This window comes from Ostrinia nubilalis, chromosome 29, assembly GCF_963855985.1.
Source record: "Ostrinia nubilalis chromosome 29, ilOstNubi1.1, whole genome shotgun sequence".
NCBI lineage: Eukaryota > Metazoa > Arthropoda > Insecta > Lepidoptera > Crambidae > Ostrinia > Ostrinia nubilalis.
In genome coordinates this window covers 3290268-3312969 of record NC_087116.1, presented here as the reverse complement: position 1 = coordinate 3312969, position 22702 = coordinate 3290268, and the positions used below count along the sequence as shown (strand labels likewise).

At 37.6% G+C, this 22702-nt stretch overlaps 1 protein-coding gene across 1 annotated transcript in view; it reads right to left on the bottom strand.

Annotated features, from left to right (window-relative positions):
* Positions 1 to 22702, bottom strand: part of LOC135085608 (uncharacterized) — a 227278-nt gene that overhangs the window by 184661 nt on the left and 19915 nt on the right. The window contains exon 2 of the mRNA XM_063980383.1: positions 14636 to 14849. Coding sequence (XP_063836453.1) covers positions 14636 to 14729 — 94 coding nt within the window. The 5' untranslated portion in view covers positions 14730 to 14849. The remainder of the gene's footprint in view (positions 1 to 14635; positions 14850 to 22702) is intronic.

Here is a 22702-nt window from a genome sequence, read left to right as displayed (position 1 = left end):
TTTTATATTCATATACCATAAAGGTGAATCATGGCTGTACCTAAGAATATTTTGTATGTGACATCCTGTAATACCCATGTTTATGAATGAATAAATGATTATGATTATGATTATCCCTTTTCTATCGGTTCCGAGCTCTATGGATTTCGTACGTCTTGGTATCTCTTAAAGAATTTTTAATGATTCTCAAATAATACTGTGCCTGATAAGTTATTATACCGCTGGTATCTGCACAAAAGATATAGGTAAAGTAAGTTCGTCATTTAGTATTATACTAGCTTTCCGCCCGCGGCTTCGCCCGCGTGGAATTTTGTCTGTCACAGAAAAACTTTTACACAAAAACCGGGATAAAAACTATCCTATGTCCTTTCCCGGGACTCAAACTACCTCTATGCCAAATTCCATCAAAATCGCTTCAGTGGTTTAGGCGTGAAAGAGAGACAGATAGAGTTACTTTCGCATTTATAATTAGTATAGATAGTATAGATTTAGTTTTAAGTTATTAAAGAACGAAGCTAAATATATGTAACTCTGTTCAGTTTCATTAGAGCAATATAGATCTATGGGCTTTTGATTGATTGCTTGAATTTCAATATTTAACCCTAGAACAGAAGCTGTGAAGTGTGAATACAAACCTAATGATTTGTACCATGTATTATTTGAATGAGACTTCAAACACTTAATTCCATAAGTCCGTCCTTGAACACAGAATTCTTGAATTTTTGAATGAAATCTATACTTATCTATACTAATATTATAAAGCTGAAGAGTTTGTTTGTTTGTTTACTCAAACGCGCTAATCTCCGGAACTACTGGTCCGATTTGAAAAATTCTTTCAGTGTTAGATAGCTCATTTATCGAGGAAGGCTATAGGCTATACAACATCACGCTACGATCAATAGGAGTAGAGCAACAATGAAAAATGTTGCGAAAACGGGTTTTCACGCGTATGAAGTCGCGGGCACAGCTAGTGGATACATATTTGATGAGCTGTATTATGCGAAACTCCCAGACGTGACGTCGCTTCCATGCTAATTCAATCGATTATTGCTTCAAAGCAACTAAACTTTCAAAAGTAGAAAAGAGAAGTTACATAATTGGCTTATTATTTACTAGTTAAATGTCAACTGCTAAATAGCAAGTCTACTGTTCAAATCATATGTTGTGCCAGTTTCCATGGATTATATCGTCAGAATTGCTTATTAGGGGGAAATGAGCAGGATATCCTGGGATCTTGACGGCATCTATTGGGCTAATAATTTAACGTGTACGGATTTAGACATTGTAACTGTAACACTTGGGTACCTACTAGGTGTTACTTAACGGGACTATTCCCACCTCTCGTTCCCACCGCTGCAACTCCTGTGTAGCCAGGATCTACAGCTTGACCGTCAATAACCCAACCAGTTTTACTACAAAAGGGTACGGAATGAAAATCTGAAGGGCTGAAATATAATCTTGCCTAGCGACTCGCCCCGGCTTCGCTCTGGTGCAATGCTGTTACTAAATTTACTACAGAACCTTCCTCTCGAATCACTCAATTTATTTATAAAAAACCGCATTTAAATCCGTTGCGTAGTTTTGAAGATCTAAGCATACATAGGGGCAGACAGCGGAAATTACTATGTAGTGATGATTTTACAATACAATCACGAGTGGGGAACGAGTGGCGATTCGCCTCTGAATGCGACTCGCATGAAATACAATATTGCAAACTTACTGGGACGTGTTTAAGCGCTTTTTAAAAGCCTATTTACTCAAAACAAATGACTTTTACACACAAACTGACATCAAAAGAACAATATTGTTTCTGACAGATCATAGTTCTTAAGATAAATGGGTCTTCAAAACGTGATCGCTCAGACATTTTTTACTTGCGGCCCTCCAGATTTATAAACCAATGGAGTGCCCAAATGCCTAATCGAACGGAACGTATAAAACCTCCAGACTGAAAAATGTTTGACTGGCTGGTAAAAATTGAACAAAATGGCCGCCGCATTAAGAGACGTCAGCGTTCGCGCCAAAATGTCGCGGCGTTATTGACTTTTTTTCAGCGCCTGAGAAATGGGCGAAGGAAAATATGGTCTTACAGCCACAACTGTCCTTTTTTGGTAATTAGCTTCGGAAATTATTTAGATAAATTCATTCAATTGATCTATTTTTCAAAGGAAGTAATATTAATAAGGCTTTATGAAACGGACTAATTGGTTAAATTTTATCTAAAGACTTATATTATAGGCAATCAGAGAGCAATACGATTACTCAGAAAACCTTTTTAAGTATGCGAAAGTAATTTGATATCAGAAGACAGTTTCAAAGAACTGTATTTTGCTCGCTATCTGTAATTTCTAAGAGTTCGCTAATGTAAGAGTCCATTTAACCGTTAACATTCATATCTTGTTAATAATAGTTACTTTTAAAGGAAAAGTCATATAATATTTGTTCAAATTTTTTACGCTAAACGGGGCTATTCCAAATTCTCGTTCTCACCGCTGCAACTCTTGTGTAGCCAGGATCTACAGCTTGACTGCCAATAAAAACCCAACCAGTGAAGGCATCGTTTGTCCCGGAGGAACGTTAAACTGGCCGCTGCAAATTAATCAGAAGAACATAAGGAAGAGTTGGAAGATTTTATGCTACTAAAATCAATGAGTCCTTCAATCGCACAATCTATGATTTGTATTGTATTTTCCAATTTAAATACTCACATCTAGGCCGTCAAAGCCGCGATTCCTTCGCGCCGTCTCGTGAAAAAGGAGAAGTGTCATGGGCTCATGGCGGCACTTATTTTTGCGCGGTAATTTGCCGAGACGTGAACCGCCATTATTCAGGCCGCATACGCCGATGCAGACGCTCAGGAGTCTTATTTTAGCGTTGTTACGACTTAGATCTAATTTCTACATCGACAGTTGACACTAATTAACGGTTTTGTTTTGACAAATAGCTTAAGTACTTTAGTACATCGGGACAATTCCCACCTCACGTTCCCACCGCTGCAACTCCTGTGTAACCAGGATCTACAGCTTGACCGCCAATCAAAACCCAACTATAGTCCGGTCGCCGAGTTCATTGGACGAAATTCTACGTGCTCGGCGACCGGGCTTTTAGTGAAGGTCAAGTAGGTACTTTAGTACTGGTGTACGTACATAGGACGTCCACTGCTGAACATAGGTTTACCCCAATGATTTCCATAATGACCGGTTGGTAGCGGCCTGCATCCAGCGCCATTTGGATCAAAAAATGCACTATCTTCTTTTTTTCATAGGTAAAAAAAATACAGAACTAACGCACACATAATTGAACTTTTCGCTTACTTAGATGACTGTTGACTGAGTTCTACTGAGCCATATCGACATTTGATTGTTTTAATAGTATGAACGTATGTATTAAGTAAGACCTTAATCTCTGCTATAGTTTTAACTGAGACTTAAAGGTAACTTGAAATATTGATAGCGAGTTTTCTTGATATTTAAAAAAGTTTCAAACATGAAACTTTTTATAATTTAAAACACTATTCGCAAAGAATAAAATAAACTAAAAAATGTATCGGTCAAACGGTTCTAGTAAATTTAATTGTAACCCCAATTTTCAGACAGTAGCCTGTAGAGGTGGCAGCCAAAATAAAAAATTATACAAAATATGAATTCTTAAAATCTAGGTTATAGTAAAGCCAGCACTAATTTAGAATGCTAAGTGGATTTAAATATTTATAACATCATTAGCATAATAATATTCCAACAATATTCGTTCAGATTATAAATGTTGTTAACGATTATATTATAATTATTTCATGGAATATTGAAAAATTCATGGCTAAGACCGTGTTTGACAACATCGCAAAATACAAGGTTTATTTAAATTATTTAGATTTAACGCCTCCGCAAAATGAACAGAAACTAGCTGACTTCGTACTGTCTATAAAATATGTTCATAATGGCAGATATATTAACTACCTAGCTAGCTCATAAGATAGGTCCCCTTAATTGATGTTTATTATCCGTGGTACAATCTTTTCTTAAAGTTTACTTATACTAAACCTTTGTTTGTCACCTGTCATCCGCTTAGCAATGGAGGGAAGTCGAACCTTAGCTTCGAACTCCTATGTTCTTCTGATTAATTTCGTTGCGGGTCCAAGCTGTAGATCCTGGCTTCACAGGAGTTGTAGCGGTAGGAACGAGAGGTGGGAATAGTTCCGTGTCTATGTTCATCAGAAATAATGTAGGATTCTAATGAAAGAATGTTTTAAATCGGTCCAGTAGTTTCGGAGCCTATTCAAAACAAACAAATCTTTCCTCTTTATAATATTAGTGCAGATGTAGATATCATTGAATGTGTTTGTATCAACAATAAATATCTAGGAAAGTAATATTTTTTCTTTTAATAAGTTTACATGTCAAACTGGGGTTTTAAAAGCAAATACATCAGGCAAATCCTGTAAAAATAAGCAAAGCTAATCTCTTCGGGAACTCCACGTATAAATCAAGGGTAAGCTAAGTTATTAAGTTCAAGTTATTTACCTTAAGCTGTCTCCGTAAGGAAGTGACGTAGTTAAAATAGAACGGCCAGAGCGCGTCAAAAAATGACATTAAATGTATGACGGATTGTACAACGCCCCTAGCGGGAAACGTTCAAAAACTAAAATTTTCATACATTTTTTAAACGCGCTCACTAAATAGAGCACGTTTGATGTAAACTCACACTCAGCCCACTGTTTTCTTGTGTAACCTTTGACTTTAAAAGTTTATTTGGGAACTGTACAAAAGGGAAAATTTCTATTGAAGTCACTATCATCAGGCCATTTAGCCTCTGCTACAAGAGGACAATACGATTTACCAGAGATAAATTAATTTCCCCTCGAACCCTGCACCCAGTAACGTATTTGACATTTAAAGGAAACGTTTTAAAGTAAGAAGGGGTGAGTGGACAAAAAATAAATAACTAAATATCTGACAAATATGTAAAAAAAATCTCTTTTTTGCCGATAAATCTACAGATTGATTGATTCGTGTCAAAATACAGACCCTTGCAAAGGTTTTCACTGACAAATCACACATTTCAACGTTTTCAAACACTTATAAAAGTCATGTTGACCTTCTTGACTCATCCCTTCTTCAAAGTTTTTATTTCCAGTAAGATTCAAGAAAATTATCTCTTCTATTTGTACTATGCCAAGGGCTCCCGATTGTCATAAATTCGACGGAACCACGCCCTCAGTAATGTATCAATGGAACAAGAACGTCTTAAGAGTTGTCTGAAATTATTTTATATTTAAATTGTTTTAAACTGCTGCTCCACCTTTTTAAAAAGTTGTTAAAAATGTTGTATGAAATTTTGGTAGCGTCAATCAAAAAAAATTCCCAAATTCATGATGTGGAATGAACAAATTCAGACAAAATTACATGTATTAATTGCTACCATGTCTAGTTTATTGTGCTATTCTATTCTATTGTGCTCGAAAATCCAGCAAAAATAACACCCACTAGTGCTGCTCCGGCGAACTTTGTACCGACCGCCTATATTCATCTATCTATATCTATGTTATAGTCAAACCTCGAAGTTCCGGCACTCCTAGGTTTGACTAGTCAATCCTCAGGTCTGACTAGAAGTCTTAGTCAAAGCCCAAACATTTCGGCCTTTGACTAAATAATGTTAGTCAAACCTAGGAGTAACTAATTTGGTCAGGCAAAGGTCGAAACTCAATTTAATGAAATCGGGGTTTGACTAGTCAAACCTCAATCAAGACTAAACTAAACTAAGTATACTTAATTCTAATCTCAAAATTATTGCATAGGCGTTACGACGGTCGGTTTTCACGCGCACGCGCAGCTATCTAAACTTATACAATACTGAGGTTGTTTGTCAGTGTTTCTAGATCGATCTTGATTAATTACTAATTTTTATGGTTATGTTACCTTAAAGGATAAAGAGTTTAGACCCTACTATTATGACTTCGCTAAATGAGAAGATCCGTAAACGAACTAAAGTCACTGACATAGCCCGACGGATTAGCAAGCTAAAGTGGCAATGGGCAGGACACATAGTACGCAGAACTGACGGCCGATGGGGCAGCAAGGTTCTGGAGTGGAGGCCGCGTACCGGGAAACGCAGCGTGGGACGTCCACCCACAAAGTGGACCGACGACATCATAAAGGTAGCAGGAAGGCGCTGGACGCAGGCCGCTACAAACCGGGCAGCATGGAAAGCATTGGGGGAGGCCTGATGTTCAGCAGTGGACGTTCTATGGCTGAGATGATGATGATGATGATGATAATGATGAAATGTTGTCTATCACCAGGCTCGTATCTCATAATTCACTTTAAAAATAAATAATTCAACAAAATACTTAAATATTTAAGGGGGGCAAACGTGACTTGTTGCAGTTTTCTACTTGATATTAAAACGTAAACAGGTGAACCCATGAAATATTCACATAATATTTAGTTGCATATCTTTTTTTAAAATAAATCATAAAATTAATATTTAAGGGGGGCTCCCATACAACAACAGAGTCGCACGGAACCCTTCGTGAGCGAATCTGACTCGCACTTGACCGGTTTTCTATTTGCCATCTACTTTTGACCGAGTCTGTCAGTCGTTTCTAGGATTGACTAGGCAAAGCCCGAAACAGATTATTTTAGTTTCGACGTTTGACTGAACCGTTTAGGCACTTCTAGGTTTGACTTAGTCAAAGGCCGAAATAAGAATTTACTTCGGGGTTTGCCTGAAGGCCTTGGTCAAACCTAGGATAGACCAGTCATTCCGCGAAGAGACTGCATATCGACCTTTGACTATGACATCTATACTAATATTATAAAGAGGTAGTTTGTGTTTGTATATTTGCTAAATTGTAAGGGGTAATCTCGGGATCTACTGAAAACTTAAAATTCTTTCACCAATAGAAAGCCACATTATTGCTGAGTGCCATAGGTTATATAAAAAACCGAAAAAATTCCACGCGGGCGGAAAGCTAGTCAGAAATAATATAGGTTTCTGATGGAGAAAGAATTTTTCAAATCGTTCCAGTAGTTTCTGACCCTATTCAATACAAACATACAAATCTTTCTTCTTTATAACATTAGTGAGCGACTCTATACCTTTTTCGTCCCTTAAACTGCATTTTAACTCCATAGGATTTATTTTAAACTTATTTCCATAAACGTAGGGCCCCATCATTAACGGATGCACATAATTCACTCGATTTCACAACTTAATTCGTCGGGATAAAGTTTTAAATGCAACGTAGAGGTTTCTGCATAGCAATTTAAGTTTGCGTTTTTTGGAATCGTGGATATTTTAAAAGTTAAAAGCATTAGTTTTAGAAACATTTTAAGTTTTTGTTTTAATAGGCGCAGTAAGTAGTGTAAGTTGACAAACTATTAAATTATTTTGTAGTTTGAAACATATCGATTCTAGGAATATTATTTTGGTTTTTACAGCTCTTTGTAATTGCAAATCATAATAATACTTTAATAAGTAACCAAATATAAATAGCTTTTTTAGAAATCCCGAAAACACAATAATTTTGATATCTATGATAATTTTTATTTTGATGTTGGACTCAACAATCTTTTTTGGTTTTTCTTTCTTTCTAAAATCTTATTCATAGATGACTCTTAACATTTTAACAACATAAATTTAATATTATTTCTTACTATGAAAAGATGGAATATAAATATATTAAAATAAAAGTAATAATTTAAAAAAGTAATTACCACTATTTGTAATTTAGTAAACAGCACTATTATTACATTTAATAGTTTTTAGAAACAAGCAATTTATTACAACTAAAATCACGATGCCTACCCATCCATTGTCATACAAGGTAACATCAGAGAAAAGGCCAGTGCCACTGCCTTATTTGATGTATTGACATTTTGAGTTTTCAAAGGAAACTCAATATCGTAACTTCTTATTCAGTATTCCCCTTTTCCATTTACGAGTGTATCGTTTGATTTTTGATGTTTTTTCTGTTCTATGCATCTACAGAATAGGTGTTTAAAAAAGATCGTGTTTTAGTTGGCACCATAAACAACGAAAAAAATAAGGCTGGGTTGCACCATCTTACTTTGACATTAACAAACGTCTAAAATCTGTCAAAATCCATACAAAAAACACCGGTTATCGTTTTAGTTACGGTCAAAGTTAGGTAGTGCAACTCAGCCTAAAGTTAGAATAAATCCGTAACAAAAACAAAATACGATTTTAAAATAATAACAGTTAAAAAACAAACAAACGGTCGTGTTCCACGTTTAAAATTGTAACACTTCCCGGTTAATAATTATAGCCGAAACGTGCCTCCTTACTCGATTTCGAATATAGAACCGGCCAAAATGGCGGCTTTTTCACAAATCCCGCCTTATCCCGCGGCTTGCAGTTAGCGCCATCTGTCATCGAGTTTGACAGTTGACAGTGAAACGCGTCAAAAATAGATTGGAAATTGAATGTTAGTTCATTCAGCTTGGTTACTTTTGCGTCAATTTAATTTGTTGCACTTAGGGCGCTTTTTCCCATGGAGCATCCCGTTTTTTGCAGGATCCCGTTTAGTAGATACGTGGTATAATATTAACGTTCACACAAACATCCGGTCTGCAGTGTCCCGAAAAAAAGCGACCCGTTCGAATATGTCATTCCAATTTCAAACACATAATGTGACACGACAGTCCAGTTTTGCGGGATCCTGCAATACTGGACGGTCATTCCAAATTGGAACGCGATGTTCGTTATTAACGCCCGTATTCACAAACGATGCTTGCTTAAGTGAAGCAGCAAATCGAATGCACAGCGTTGAATAGAGCTCTGTGATGGTTTCGTGTGTCACCTTGTGCGTCCACGCGCACTGTGAGACCTCATAGTAATGTTTGTGAATACGGGCGGTAAACTAAATGGGATCCTGCAAAAAACGGGTGGGTCCGGGGAAAGAGCCCTAACTTGGCAACTAAGAAGCAATTTCTAAACGGATGGCCCTTTAGTACGATACTTCTCATTCAAATGTTCATTGAATTTACAATCCAAAACACATGACCATCTTCTGTGCCTAAATTGTTCATCTAATTAGAATCCAGACTAGTGTTGTCAAGTTCTGTGAACAATTATTGTCCCAGATTATCTGGGACAGCCTCGTTTTCTTCTTCTGTGATGTGTAACAAGTAACAACAGACTTTCTATTGGGTGGGAGACGATTGCTTTTTGGCGGTCAAGCTGTAGATCCTGGCTACACAGGAGAACGAGAGATGTGAATAGTTTGGTATTCTTAAAAACCTAACATTATCTATTTGCAATTTTCTTTAATTGTCCAACCAGTGACACTGTAACGTGTAATAACAATCAGTGGTTAGTAGGACATCTGTTTACTTATCTTCCGAACCGGTCACATTGCAACCGGTATTTTTTAACAAGAAGTATTTGATTAGTTTTGATTTTTAACTATTTTGTATAATTGTTTATTTTTAACGAAGAGCAGATAATATCTATGCATTCTACACATTTTGATTTTTGAACTATCATGTCCCGCACAATAATAATAAACTCTTATCAATCCGGGACTTCCCCGCACCGGGACGCGACACTAATCCCAACCCTATCTACCGCAGTTATCTGTAATTAACCCGTGGTGGGCCGAGCCAAATTTCGCGGGTCGCTTAGACCCGTGGAATGCGTGGAATGCACGTACGGTTGCTAATGTTATGTTGGTAGCATTGATTTGCGTTGGCCAACTTGGTTGTTGTCTATGGTATTGTTTTTGAAAAACAAAAAAGGTAAATTGTATTGTTGTAGTACACTGAACCATCCCAGAACATTGTCAGGAGGGCGTTACTATCATCATCTCAGTCATAGGACGTCCACTGCTGAACATAGGCCTCCCCCAATGCTTTTCATGCTGCCCGGTTGGTAGCGGCCTGCGTCCAGCGCCTTCCTGCTACCTTTATGATGTCGTCGGTCCACCTTGTAGGTGGACGTCGCACGCTGCGTTTTCCGGTAGGCGGTCTCCACTCCAGAACCTTGCTGCCCGACCGTCAGTTCTGCATACTATGTGCGCTGCCCATTGCCACTTCAGCTTGCTAATCCGTCGGGCTATGTTAGCGGCTTTCGTTCGTTTACGTTACTATCAATACTGGATTATTAGTTGCGATTTTTGTCACGTTGGACAATCATTAAATTATGTACAGGAGGGCGATCAATCAGGGATATCAATACTGAGTAATTACATCAGATTTTTGCCACTTGTCGTTTCAAAATCGTTTGACTACACTAAGTACTGACCTAGCTTTAGGAAACAAAACCTACTAGTTTATGCAGTCTTCATTTCAAAAGCTAGGTCTGTTAATTCTAAAGATTTTGTAACCTTTTTCTTTGCGGTCCAGTGTAAATTGCTATTTCGTGCTTCAGAATTTTAAGTCTAAATTATAAACACAAATAAATTAATTATCATAATGAGATGAGACTAGCTAATTTATCACCTAATGCAGCCATTGACAAAAGTGCCAAATAAAACATGGCGTCGTTTACAAATTTAAATTTGGAACGTAACGACCGACGGGCTAATAAATTAACCGTTCAAACGCCCGCCGGCTATTCCCGGGCCTAAAGACCGGCCGACTCACGCTTGTCTGGGGTAGGGTTGACTAAATAATTACTCGACTGTGCCAGGAGAAGACTTATGTTTAGATAAGCCTTTAAAAACAGTGCAACCACCAACTTCTCTCGGTAGAGCAGTTTTGCAAGGAAAATATATACACCTAGAAGTATCAGCGAATGAATCGAGACACCATAGAAATCAATTGAAGGGGTGAGTGGACAAATGTGTTATCTGACAAAACTGAAGAATCGACTTTTTTGCATGAACATAGGTTTTATCTGACAAGCATTCATACATTTCAGGATTCAAATGTGGTATGAGCAGATTAACATTTTCAAACACTCATAACTCATTTTGTTAGTTCTGCCATCTTCGGCCTGATCATCACTTTCCATCAGGCGAGATGCAGCTTATTCATTGCGGATAAAAAAGTAACTTTTTTTAAATAAAAAAATAACATTAACCAAAACTATTTCCCGCCCTTTTCCCTAACGCTCATTACGAAACGGATGGAACGATTCAAAATTTCAAATGTGACACCGTCAAACTAAATCCGACATCCCTATATCCTAACCCTTCTATTTTCGAATTCCGAACCCGCGCGATGACAGATGGCGTTCGCGTGGCACGTCGCCGCCTTTGTCGCGTCGAATTTAAAAAGTTTGTTGACATTGACGTTTAGTTTTTTTTTCTGACGAAGATGAAGTTGCGAGGGAGGTGATTAGGGTTCTTTTTGGGGTAATTAATTGTCTGTGGCTACTTTAGGGCAGGGTAGATTATGTAGTAAAGTACACGTAGCAAAATTAGATACTTACTCGTAGTAGTTTTTCAGTGTTACCTAGATAAAGAATATCACTACAATCTTTTAATTCGAACTTTCGCGGTTTTCCTAGAGAGAAAAAACCACTTATCAGGTCTAATGCGTTCTTTTGAAAAATAAAAAAAAACGAACCAACTCATTTAAAACGCATTATCAAGTGACCATAGAGTTGTGACAGCACCTTACCATATACCTTACTCTACAGTGGTAACCACTGGCGCAGTGGTGGCCAACTGGTGACCACTAAAACGACATTGCCCTAAATAGCTAACTTGAAAATGTGTCACTGCGCTTAAATTATTGGCAACAATAAATCAAGATTGAAACAGTTTTTACATTACTTTGCAAAACACGCGAGGTTGCGATTTGTAATATAGTTAATAACTACATGAATAATAATTAATAATGAGAGAAACATAGTGTGCACAATGTGGTCGTAATTAAAAAGCAAGACTTTGTTTACTAAATACCTCTAAAGAACTATTGGTCTAGTCTAGGCATATAGATGACCCACGCTGAACTGTCCCACCAAACTCAATGACAGGGGGCGCTACCATCGTTCAACTATATGGTTTCCAACATGGCAAAAATCAGAACCAGCGATCACACACACAAAGTAATCAAAATATGTGCTCATTATCCACTGCGGTATCAGTACTCAACGTTTGAATAATCTTTAGTACTACGCAAGCAATGTAAACTGTTTACATTATGACGTCGCTGCTGTCATCATTGCTGTCGCGAGCAATGTGTTCTGTTTTTGGGCATATTGCTGCGATACCGGCCACGCCCCCTTGTCACATCTCCCTTTAGTTTCTGTGATCTGTGAGACTAGGGCATAACTGGAGAGCTGCACGGGAGGGTTTTTATGACGTCAAACGTCAGCCAGACTTTAGATGTGCTTCTGCCCCCCTAGACAAAACGCACTTTTTGATCGAATCGAAAATCGAATCCGTCAAAACTCCATACAAAAAAGGGGCTTTTCGACCACTTTTCGACTGGTTTGCGATTATAATTTGCACTTTGTCTAGACCCACAGACTTGTATGCTCTGTCATGTCATTATGTCAGTGTCATCCAGCGTTGCCAGTTTTTTTTTTCGCCAAGTCGGGACTTTGGTACTTTTTGAGTGAAAATAGCGGGATTCTTGCGTCAGAAGCGGGACATAGTAAAAAAACGTATAATAATCAAAGGTTTTCAAATATTTATCTTTTTATTTGACTTCAAATTACGTTTACGTGACAATAGATAGCAAAAGTAGCCATAGAAAATGTATTTTAACAAAAAAATAATATTTTAAATCAGATTTACTCTATCGTTAAATTCGTCTTTAGAATAAAAAAAGAAAAAGAAAATCGAAATTAAAAAAGTTTTATTCTTTAGAATAATATGGCATTTCAAACAATAGTCTGGTGAAGTGAAGTGAGTGTCTCTATCCGAAAAGCGGGACCGATCCTGTCCCGCGCGGGACATTTAAATTTGATTTAAAAATCGCGACGCTGGTCATCCCTCCCATGCTGACTTAGTTAAGCGCTAGAGCTATAATAATTTAGTTGAGCTCTAGTTTCTGCTGGCAACTTCCTCCATGTACATTTATTATCATCTCTAATACAAACTCTCCGATACTCTCACTTGGCCCGTTTTTTCTAAATTTATCAAAAATCTACCATTTTTTCGCCCACTTCTACCGCTTCTAAGCTCTACTCCGATAAAAATTACATAAAATAATATGTAATCGTTCAAAAACATTCCCAAAAACGGCTCAGGCTTGTAATTCGTTTGGACTCGTTATGTTTTATTACAGTCTACTAAGATATTGCATTTTAAACCTTAATTACTTGTAACAAAGTTCAAAATCGAAAGTGTAATCTTTCATATGCAACTGACAACTAAGTCTTCACGCTGAAATAATCCTTATATCATAAAAATAGAGATCAAAATAGCGTGGAGATTTCATGGAATTTATTATAGGTGTGAGTTTTTGGGTTCTTATAATGAGGGTAGGCTAGGAATCGTGTTCGAAATAGGAGTTCATTAATAACTTTAATAATTTAATAGATACCAAGAAAGGTGTAATAGTACGTTATTTGTGCTTCAAAATTGTAGAAAATTAATGTCCATATTACCACACTAGCGGCCGCCCGCGACTTCGTACGCGTGGATCCCGTTTTACACCCTTAGGGGTGGAGTTTTGTAAAATCCTTTCTTAGCGGATGCCTACGTCATACCATCTACCTGCATGCCAAATTTCAGCCAGTGGTTTGGGCTGTGCGTTGATAGATCACTATGTCAGTCACCTTTGAGTTATAAAAATGTGCCTATATGTATTATCTAGATATGAAAATCTAAAAACACTCGATATTTTGACCAAAAACATAATATTGAAATTTGACAGTTGATGGACGGATTTGGATTAGGATTAAATATAGAAAACCAGCAATAATAAGATAATTTCATTATTTAATTCAATTTTATTTTATTAAATAAACAAATCTTGAACGAGGACAGGACAAATTCTGGAGCGGGACAGGAATTTTGGGGAGTTCCGGGAATCGTGTCAGGAAATTGGGAGCTGTGAAGAAAATAAATTATATTTTAAGTTTTCATGGGGTTTTAAGATGTATTTTGAAGCGAGATAAGACGATTTTAGTCGCTTTGTAACGCAAGTCGTTCGTAGTCAGAATATTAGGTAACTTATCACAAAGAACAAATATCCCCAATTCCACCCACAAGGTGCACCGACGACCTCATAAAGGTAGCAGGAAGGCGCTGGATGAAGGCCGCTACCAACCGGGCCATGTGGAAATCATTGGGGACGGCTTATATTCAGCAGTGGACGTCATGTGGCTGAAATTATGATTTGGGCCTCCCTCAACGATTTACATATTGACCGGTTAGTAGCGGCCTGCATCCAGCGCTTTCCTGCTATCTTTATGAAGTCGTCTGATCAATCCACCTTGTGGGTGGACGTCATATTATGTCCATTAGTCATCAATAATATACCTACTTACATATCGTTTCATCCACGAAGATGCGCCCCACCAATTTTTGGTCTCGGTCGCGCGGGGTGCGAGGAGTTTGACCCGAGCAATCCGAGCGGCATTATTGTAGTGTGCGTGTGCACTCATGGATGATTTAGCGTGTACAGATAACACTGACATTAGCGGAAGAATGGTGGGTCGCGTCTTCGTGGATGAAACGATCTATACTTATTTTAAAAGAATAATAAAATTAACTCACCATAAGAAGAATACACAGCCAACACCAGCAGCAGAAGCCCTCGCACCACCAGGTCACTGACCCCCACCCGCACGACACTCAAAATGGCCGACATGGTAACAAAATGGCGGACTAAACTATGTCACTGAACTAGAGCACATCACATAATACTAATTTTAATTTAACTGAGGTTCTAAAATTTGAATATCTTGAAGTCATTCGCGTGATGCTGGATCTGGAACAAGGAATAAATTGATGTTAATTATAAAGTTATGTAAACTGAATATTAAATCTAAACGTGTATATAGTTCTTGCAACTCTCGAAGGCGAGTGAGCTTTACTTGTGTGTGTACGGGTACATGCACATAACGATAGTGTAATGTCTATCAAAACTTTTGAAAAACGAACAGTAGCGAACCACTACACGTGTAAAGCTCAATCGCCTTCGTGAATTGCAACAACTATAATTAAATGAACTGGATAAAGCTATCCTACTATAGTCTGGTCTGCGAGCTTGTAGAATTTTGTCCAATGACCCCAAGCTACCCATCCTTATCGCTCGCGCGTAATTATATTGCTGTCGCGACTGTGCGACGGGCGCCCGCAGTGAGTGTGCGAGACCGGGCTTTACGTTATAAACTAGCTTGAAATTGAGTTTGTCACGAGTAATTTGGTCAATTAATTTTAATTTAATTGATAAAAGAAATATCTCGTTTGCCACCGATTACATAAAAAAAATTGTAGTTTCATCAAATATCGTAAGGTTGTTTTGTGACAGACGTAACAACCATCCATCTTTACAAATTAGAATGTTACCATCATGCTTGGTCTATGTACCTTTCCCTAGGTCTCTAGGGAAAAACATTAAACACAATTTTTATACGGCTTTTTAACAGGCGCGAAAATTTATATACTGACTGAAATACACGCGGGAAAAGCCGCTGGCAAAACCTAGTTAAACATAATGCATCGTCTACTAAAAGGTCATCTTCCAACCCTCAGTGAATCACCATTATTAATACGTTAATAAGAATAATAACTTATCCAATACAAAAGTCGTATTTGCCGCTGCAATTTGAACTTTATTGCTATAGAGTTAGGGGCTAAGGGTTGTATTGGGGATGAGACGCATTATCTCCTAATAAATATTATGCTCATATCAGGTTACATGCCGTCGCCGTGTAAAAGGTCTGCTAATGACGTATAGGCCAGGGGCCAGGAGACTTGTATCAGCAACTAGCTGACCCGGCGAACTTCGTACCGCCTATGTAGGAAACATAGTGATTCTATGGTGATTTTTTTCAAATCGAGCAAAGGACTTAAGTAATTTAACGCATTACAACAAATTAATAGTTCTTTAAAAAAAAATTGCCTGCCGCTGTCTATCCCGAAAACTATAATCCGGGCCTTTTCAAGGCGAGAGTGTATATGCACTTGCAGGGCAGATATGTACCATCCTAGACTGCATCTCACTTAACATCAGGTGCGATTTTGTGGTCGCATAACTGCCTTGTTATGCATAAAAAAGTCTAAGTAGTGTCTCATCATTTCAGCCACAAACAAGACGTACTTGTTTGTGGCTTAAATGATGATGATGAAGAGCATTAAATTTTGATTCAGTATAATATTTTCGGACGACAGCACCTCAAACTAAACACAGTGGTACAACTAATAACATTTATTACAACTAATTTATGAAGCATGTATATTTTAAACAGATATCCCAACAAAAATGTTTGTCTGATGTGCTCTCGTATGTACTTGAAGTCTTTACATCAACAGCACCCTGTCCCCTAGACTATATCACGCGAGTGCTAATGCAAAAGACAGAATGCACTTGTTTCACGTATTTTCGTTTCGTCCCGTTAATTAATTATGTTCTCCAGAACAAATACGGTGGGTATTTTTCTAAGCTGACCTCCGTCTAAAAGGACGTTGTCACAGTAGGTTTAATTCAGTACGTAGGGTTGCCAAGCGTCCGAATTTGTCCGACGACCGGACGACAGGTCTATGGTTCCTTCCCAAAAACCGGAATAAAAACGATCCTGTGTAAATATGTAGGGATCGTTTGAGACTTGATGAGGTTTTCCCAGATTTCATTGTTGTTGAAAAATTTACAAACTATCACTATACCAAATTTAATCTAAATCGGTTCAGTTGTTAAGCTGACAAACGAGAAAACATATTTTTTAGAATCCTATAACGCAAGTTCTAAAAATTATGTTCAAGATAAGGGCTTCTTAAATAAGACTGAACAAGTTTATGTAAGTCGGGACAAGGCACCAAATAAAGTACGAAATGTCAAGAGAACACGTTATCAGAATAACATTTTTTACCTCTAAGCTAGTTCAGACAAATGTATTAATAAAATTCCCCCAACCAATAAACATCACAGAGAGATTCATAGAAACTTTATTACAAAACCTGATAAAAAGTATATTTAAAGGGACTCGAAAAGCAAAAAAAAACTTTTCTATCTATTCACCCTACATCCAGATTTTAATTCACGTTCTTTTTCGATTTAAAAACATTACACCAGTAATGATAAAAATAATACAGTACTTTATCTTTTTATATCCCGTAGTAGAGAAATAACCTATCCCACAGATATAAAATCAAGTGAAAAAGAAAATGCTTCCATAAAAGATGGCTGTCATGACAATAGCAAAAGGCGGGAAAAAATGCACAAATACACACTACAGATTTTTTACAGCAGAAACTAAATCTGAACTGATTTTTTAATTTAATTTAATTTACTACATTGCCTCTCTTTTTATCTTTAAAAAAGTTAATTTAAAAGAATGATATACTGTCATGGTTATTGATGTGCCGTTCCCGAGAACGCTCTCTCAACTGAGAATATTCTCGGGAGCGTTCCCGGGAGCGTTCTCCTAAGTGAGAAAGGTTGAGAATCATGTTTATCAAATGGAAATAAACAAACTTTCTTAAGTAAAATAGTATTAAATTAAGTCAACAGATAAGTGTATATTAAACAATACACTCTATTTGCAGTGAAAGGCTATATTCTCAGTGTTCCCGAGAATATTCTCGGGAACTTTCTCGGCAATATTCTTGGCAACTGCACCTTTATTATATTTTATTTTTTTCGTCGTGAAATGTCGTTTTAATGATATGTAAGATGACAGAAATGTCTTTTTACACATAATTAAATAATGTAACTGTCCATTTTTTTGTTTTTAACACGCTCTTATTAGGTCGTCGTGTACCTATGTAACTAACTATGTAATGGAATCTTAGAATCTGCATTACACGCACTTCTAAGTATTGTATCATCTTGAAACTTGGCAATTATATGTAGATTAGAAATGACAATACAATATTGTGGTACCAGCTGGTCTGATGATGGGACTGGAAGGTAGCCAAAAGAACTCCTAAACGAAACGGCGGAATCACATCGAGTTTGGGTTCATTGGATGTCTTTTCGAGATCTTTAAGTGCTAGATAATGTTCAGGGTCCTAATGATGGAGTCAGAAGGTAGCCATAGGAACTCCTAAACGAAACGGCGGAAACTCATCGAGTTTGGGTTCGTTGGATTTGTCTTTTCGAGCACTTTAATGCTAGATGATGTCCAGGGTCCTGATGGTTTTTGGCTTTTTAGTGCTGTTAGTAATTAAAAGCGTGTTATTAGTTTTTTAAACTATTCTTATTTGACATTAAGGGTATATTTCACAATCGCTTAGTAAGGGCCTGTTTCGCCACTTAGTCGCCTGTCTGACGGATCATTTGACACATTTTTATAGAAAATAAGTGCTAGCTAGATTGATCCGACACTTAGAAGAATGGTAATACTCCTCTTCAAAAAAGGCGACAAAACCTTGTTGAAGAATTATAGACCCATTTCGCTTCTGAGCCATGTCTATAGTCTGGTCCGTGAGCACGTAGAATTTTGTCCAATGATCCCTAGCTACCCATCCTTATCGCTCGCGCGTAATTATGTTTCTATCGCGCTCGCACACTCACTGCGGGTGCCAGTCGCACAGTCGCGACAGCAATATAATTACGCGCGAGCGATAAGGATGGGTAGCTAGGGGTCATTGGACAAAATTCTACGTGTTCACGGACCGGGCTTTACAAGCTGTTTTTGATAGTCATTACGAATTGTCACGCTAGCAGGCTCGACAACTTTCAGCCCCCCGAACAAGCCAGTTTCCAAATAGGCTTTAGTAACTACCATTATACCATAATAATATACGCAACGGCAGATTATACGGAAGATCAAGGAGTATAATCAGCCACTTTGCGTTTGTGAACTATGAGAAAGCCTTCGATTCGTTTGAAACATGGACACTATGGACAGTGCTTCAGTCTCTTCAATTGTGCCAAATTGACTATTGATACATTAAAGAGTTGAAAGGCTTGTACAAACACGCCACAGTGACAGTCCGTTTTAAGATCAGGACCCGAAACCTATCCAGTTGCAGCGAGGGGTGAGACAGGGAGACGTCATCACCACCGCCCTGGAAGATGTTGTCAAGCTTCTGGGCTGGAGCGGATTCAGCATAAATATCAACGGCGAGTACGTCACCCAGACATCAGACGATATCGTACTCATGGCTGAGATCGTGGAAGATCTAGGCACAATGCTCGATGGCCTCAACAGAGTCTCTCAACAAGTGGGTCTCAAAATGAACATGGACAAGATTTTAAAATCATGTCTAAAGACCGTGTTGCACCCACTCATCTATAAGTTGGAGACTCTACACTCGAGGTTGTTGACAATAATGTATACCTGGGACAAATAGTCCAGTTAGGTAGGTCCAACTTCGAAAAAAAAGTCAATCATCGAATCCAGCTCGGCTGGGCAGCCTTTGGGAAGCTTTACGATATTTTCACGCGGCTTCTCCGTCGCGTCGCCACTCCGCTTTAAATCCACTTTGAATCCGCTTGCAATCCGCCAGGGTGGCAAGGGCCTTAAAATTCAGAGGCACACTGATGTTCAAATAGTGTAGCCGAGTCCTAAAGCCGCGATACGCGTTCGCCACGAACAGAGTGAGCAAGACAGCAATATCTCACTCACACGTTTCATGCCTTGTTTATAACGACTAGTCTTAACGCCCAGTTAATAAAACATCGAAACATTACAGATAATATCACATATAAACAACAAAATTAAAATTAAAACTAAATGCATTCTGTCGAGAACACTGAGAATATTCCTGGGAGCGTTCTCGGTTCTCGAGAATATTCTCACTGGGAATATTGCCGGGAACGAGAACTTTCTCAGCGGCACATCTCTAGTCATGGTGACAAAAAGTCATCCGTGCGCGCATTGCTTTACCATAGACTAAAACTGGGACTCTTGCACTAGATATGTTTACCATTATACAGAAGGAAGACATAAAAGCGTTTAGTTATGCAAAAACCTTAAAAAGAAAGGTGTTTTACTCTTAAAGCCCTAGTGACATTTAGCGCTAACTTTCTGATATTATCAATATACGAAAGTCAATAAGGTTAATGACTTGTCAAAACTGACATTTAAGATCCGAATTAAATTAATATACGGCGGAATACGCAATGTCTGACCAGGTTTTGAATTTTAATTTATTTTAATAGACAATAATAATAATTTAAGTGCGTAAATTGTGCGTCAAATAGTTCGTGACACCCAAAGTAACATAGCCAAATGTTCGCAACACGTCTTTGTTACAATTAGAAATATTAGAATAAGGTAGTGTTGTCAACTTTTTGACCACTTTGGGTGTCACGAACTACATAGGGTGGGTGCACCAGTCCCACACCAGGAACCAGTAGTACACCATTTCTAATTTCACATCAAAATATTAACAATCTGTCGAATTTCCCGCCACTTTTGTTACGTTTGGTAGCACTGCCGTACTACTACCAATCATTAGTCATAAATAAAAGCGACAAACACGACTTGGTACGATCTGGTCAACCTTAGGCACATTGCGACTTTCCACATTGATTGTTAAATAAAAATAAACCTTACAGCTATTAAGAAAATTGGAATAAGCTACTTGATTCTATGATAGACAAGGAGTAGTTAATTTTTTTTTTGCAATGATTGTTGTAATAATTGAGTAACAATATCAAAATTACTTTTAAAATGTCGCTTATTCGGTTTGTTACTGGTACACCCACCCTATTTGACTTATACGCGTTTTATTGCTGAAAATTTGTGATTCGCAATAAACTTCTTAAAACATTTCGATCTAGCTATTTTTGAAATATTTCAAAACATGAATTTTATTTCAAAACTAGTATTTTTGTCAATAGTTATTATTTAAACCTTCAGAGTGTTATTTTTCAAGAAAAAGAAAAATGGTATATTTTTATAATTATGTATTAATTAATTTACATTATGTCCAAACATACCAGACAGACTAAAAAACTATTAGGCCCTACCTTTATCATTTATCTGTCAAAAGTGATGCAACACTATCGATAGGCTCACTACACTTTATCGATACTTTAGTCGACTCGGTACAACATTCGTTGTAACTGAACGCGGTGGCGGCACAAAAAGAATTAAGTGAGACGATGTAAAGGGGTCCGGAGGGCGCTGCTCTCGAGCGCACTTCAAATTATACAGGTGAAACGGTAGGGATGTGCAGGCGATATCGATATAATGTGGATTAAAAACACGCTTTATTGAATCTACAGTCAACTTTCGTGAGTTTATGAATTTACAGACAATATTTATAATATTTCCGAGCTTAATACTTTTTTTTAAACAAAACACTGTCAATTTAAAAAATAAAATGGGCTCGTTCACACGATAAGCCAGTTTTGCGGGATTTAGTAATGCAAAATCCCGACTGTCCAGTAAACACAACTTTCAAACACGAAGTGTTTTTTTTTTATTCGAACGGATCGGTTTTTTGCGGGACACTGCAAACGGGATGTTCGTGTGAACGGTTAATATGGTGGACAGCCGCTCAAGCGGGCAAAAATAACGAAAACCTTGGTTATAATATAGGTTTATTTTGCTTAAATGTCCAGACGGCTATCATAAACATTTAAAACTTCAAATTAAAAAACAAAAGGTATCAAAAATAATTAATAGACGATATAATAAAAAAAAGGTTAGTCCACCTATGGTTCCCAACAGTTAATATCAAAATATTTAAACACGTATACTATGTACTACTAAACGGGATCCTGCAAAAAACTGGTCTCCATGGGAACAAGCCTAACTGTAGCTATGTAGACCTCTAAACTCCAATTTAAAGATCGCATTCTAACAGCTGGATTACAAATACCATTGTTTGTAAAACTATTAAAACCTTTAAACGCCCGCGCCTCTCGCCAAAGGGTTAAACGTAAATAACAGACCACATCAGACTATACATGTTTGTTGCAAAATAGAGCTTAATACGACTGCATAAGAACACAGTTTGAAGCTTGATGTGCCGTTATCGGTGCAAACGTGCAAATTAAAAGCCATCTAAACCGAAACCAGGAGGACTACTCTGAACGCTATTCACGTAGTTTCGAGTATATCTGTCACTGTCGCTCATGCTGGCATCTTGCTTGGCGTGAGAGGGATGGCAACATTCGAAACTGGATTACGTTTTTGGGAGTAGCCACGCAGACGAGGGGTGATCCGTGAGGGTCATCCGAAATAATTAAATCGGTGTGTGGAAATGCAAAATCGTGTGCAGTACTAATTAATGTGTATTCACAGCCATAAAACGTGAGGGGAGTACGGTATTTGTATGACACTGACCTCAACACGTACAAAAAATCTTACTATCCTACTAATATTATAAATGCGAAAGTTTGTATGGATGTCTGGATGTGAACATGTTTGTTACTCTTTCACGCAAAAACTACTGAACGGATTTTGCTGAATCTTTACAGTATTGTTGTTTATAACCCAGAATAACAGGCGATATATTTTATGACGATAATTATGTGACAAACTAAATTTCACGCGGGTGAAGCCGCGGGCAAAAGCTAGTAATAAATAATAAAAAAACATTTGTTATAGGTACACCCGTACACCACAGACTCAAAATAAGAAAGAAATAAAAGAAACAGTACTATTTAGGAGGTCTTATCGTTAAGTGGTCTACCAGACAACTTTTTGAGAGCAGAGTTAT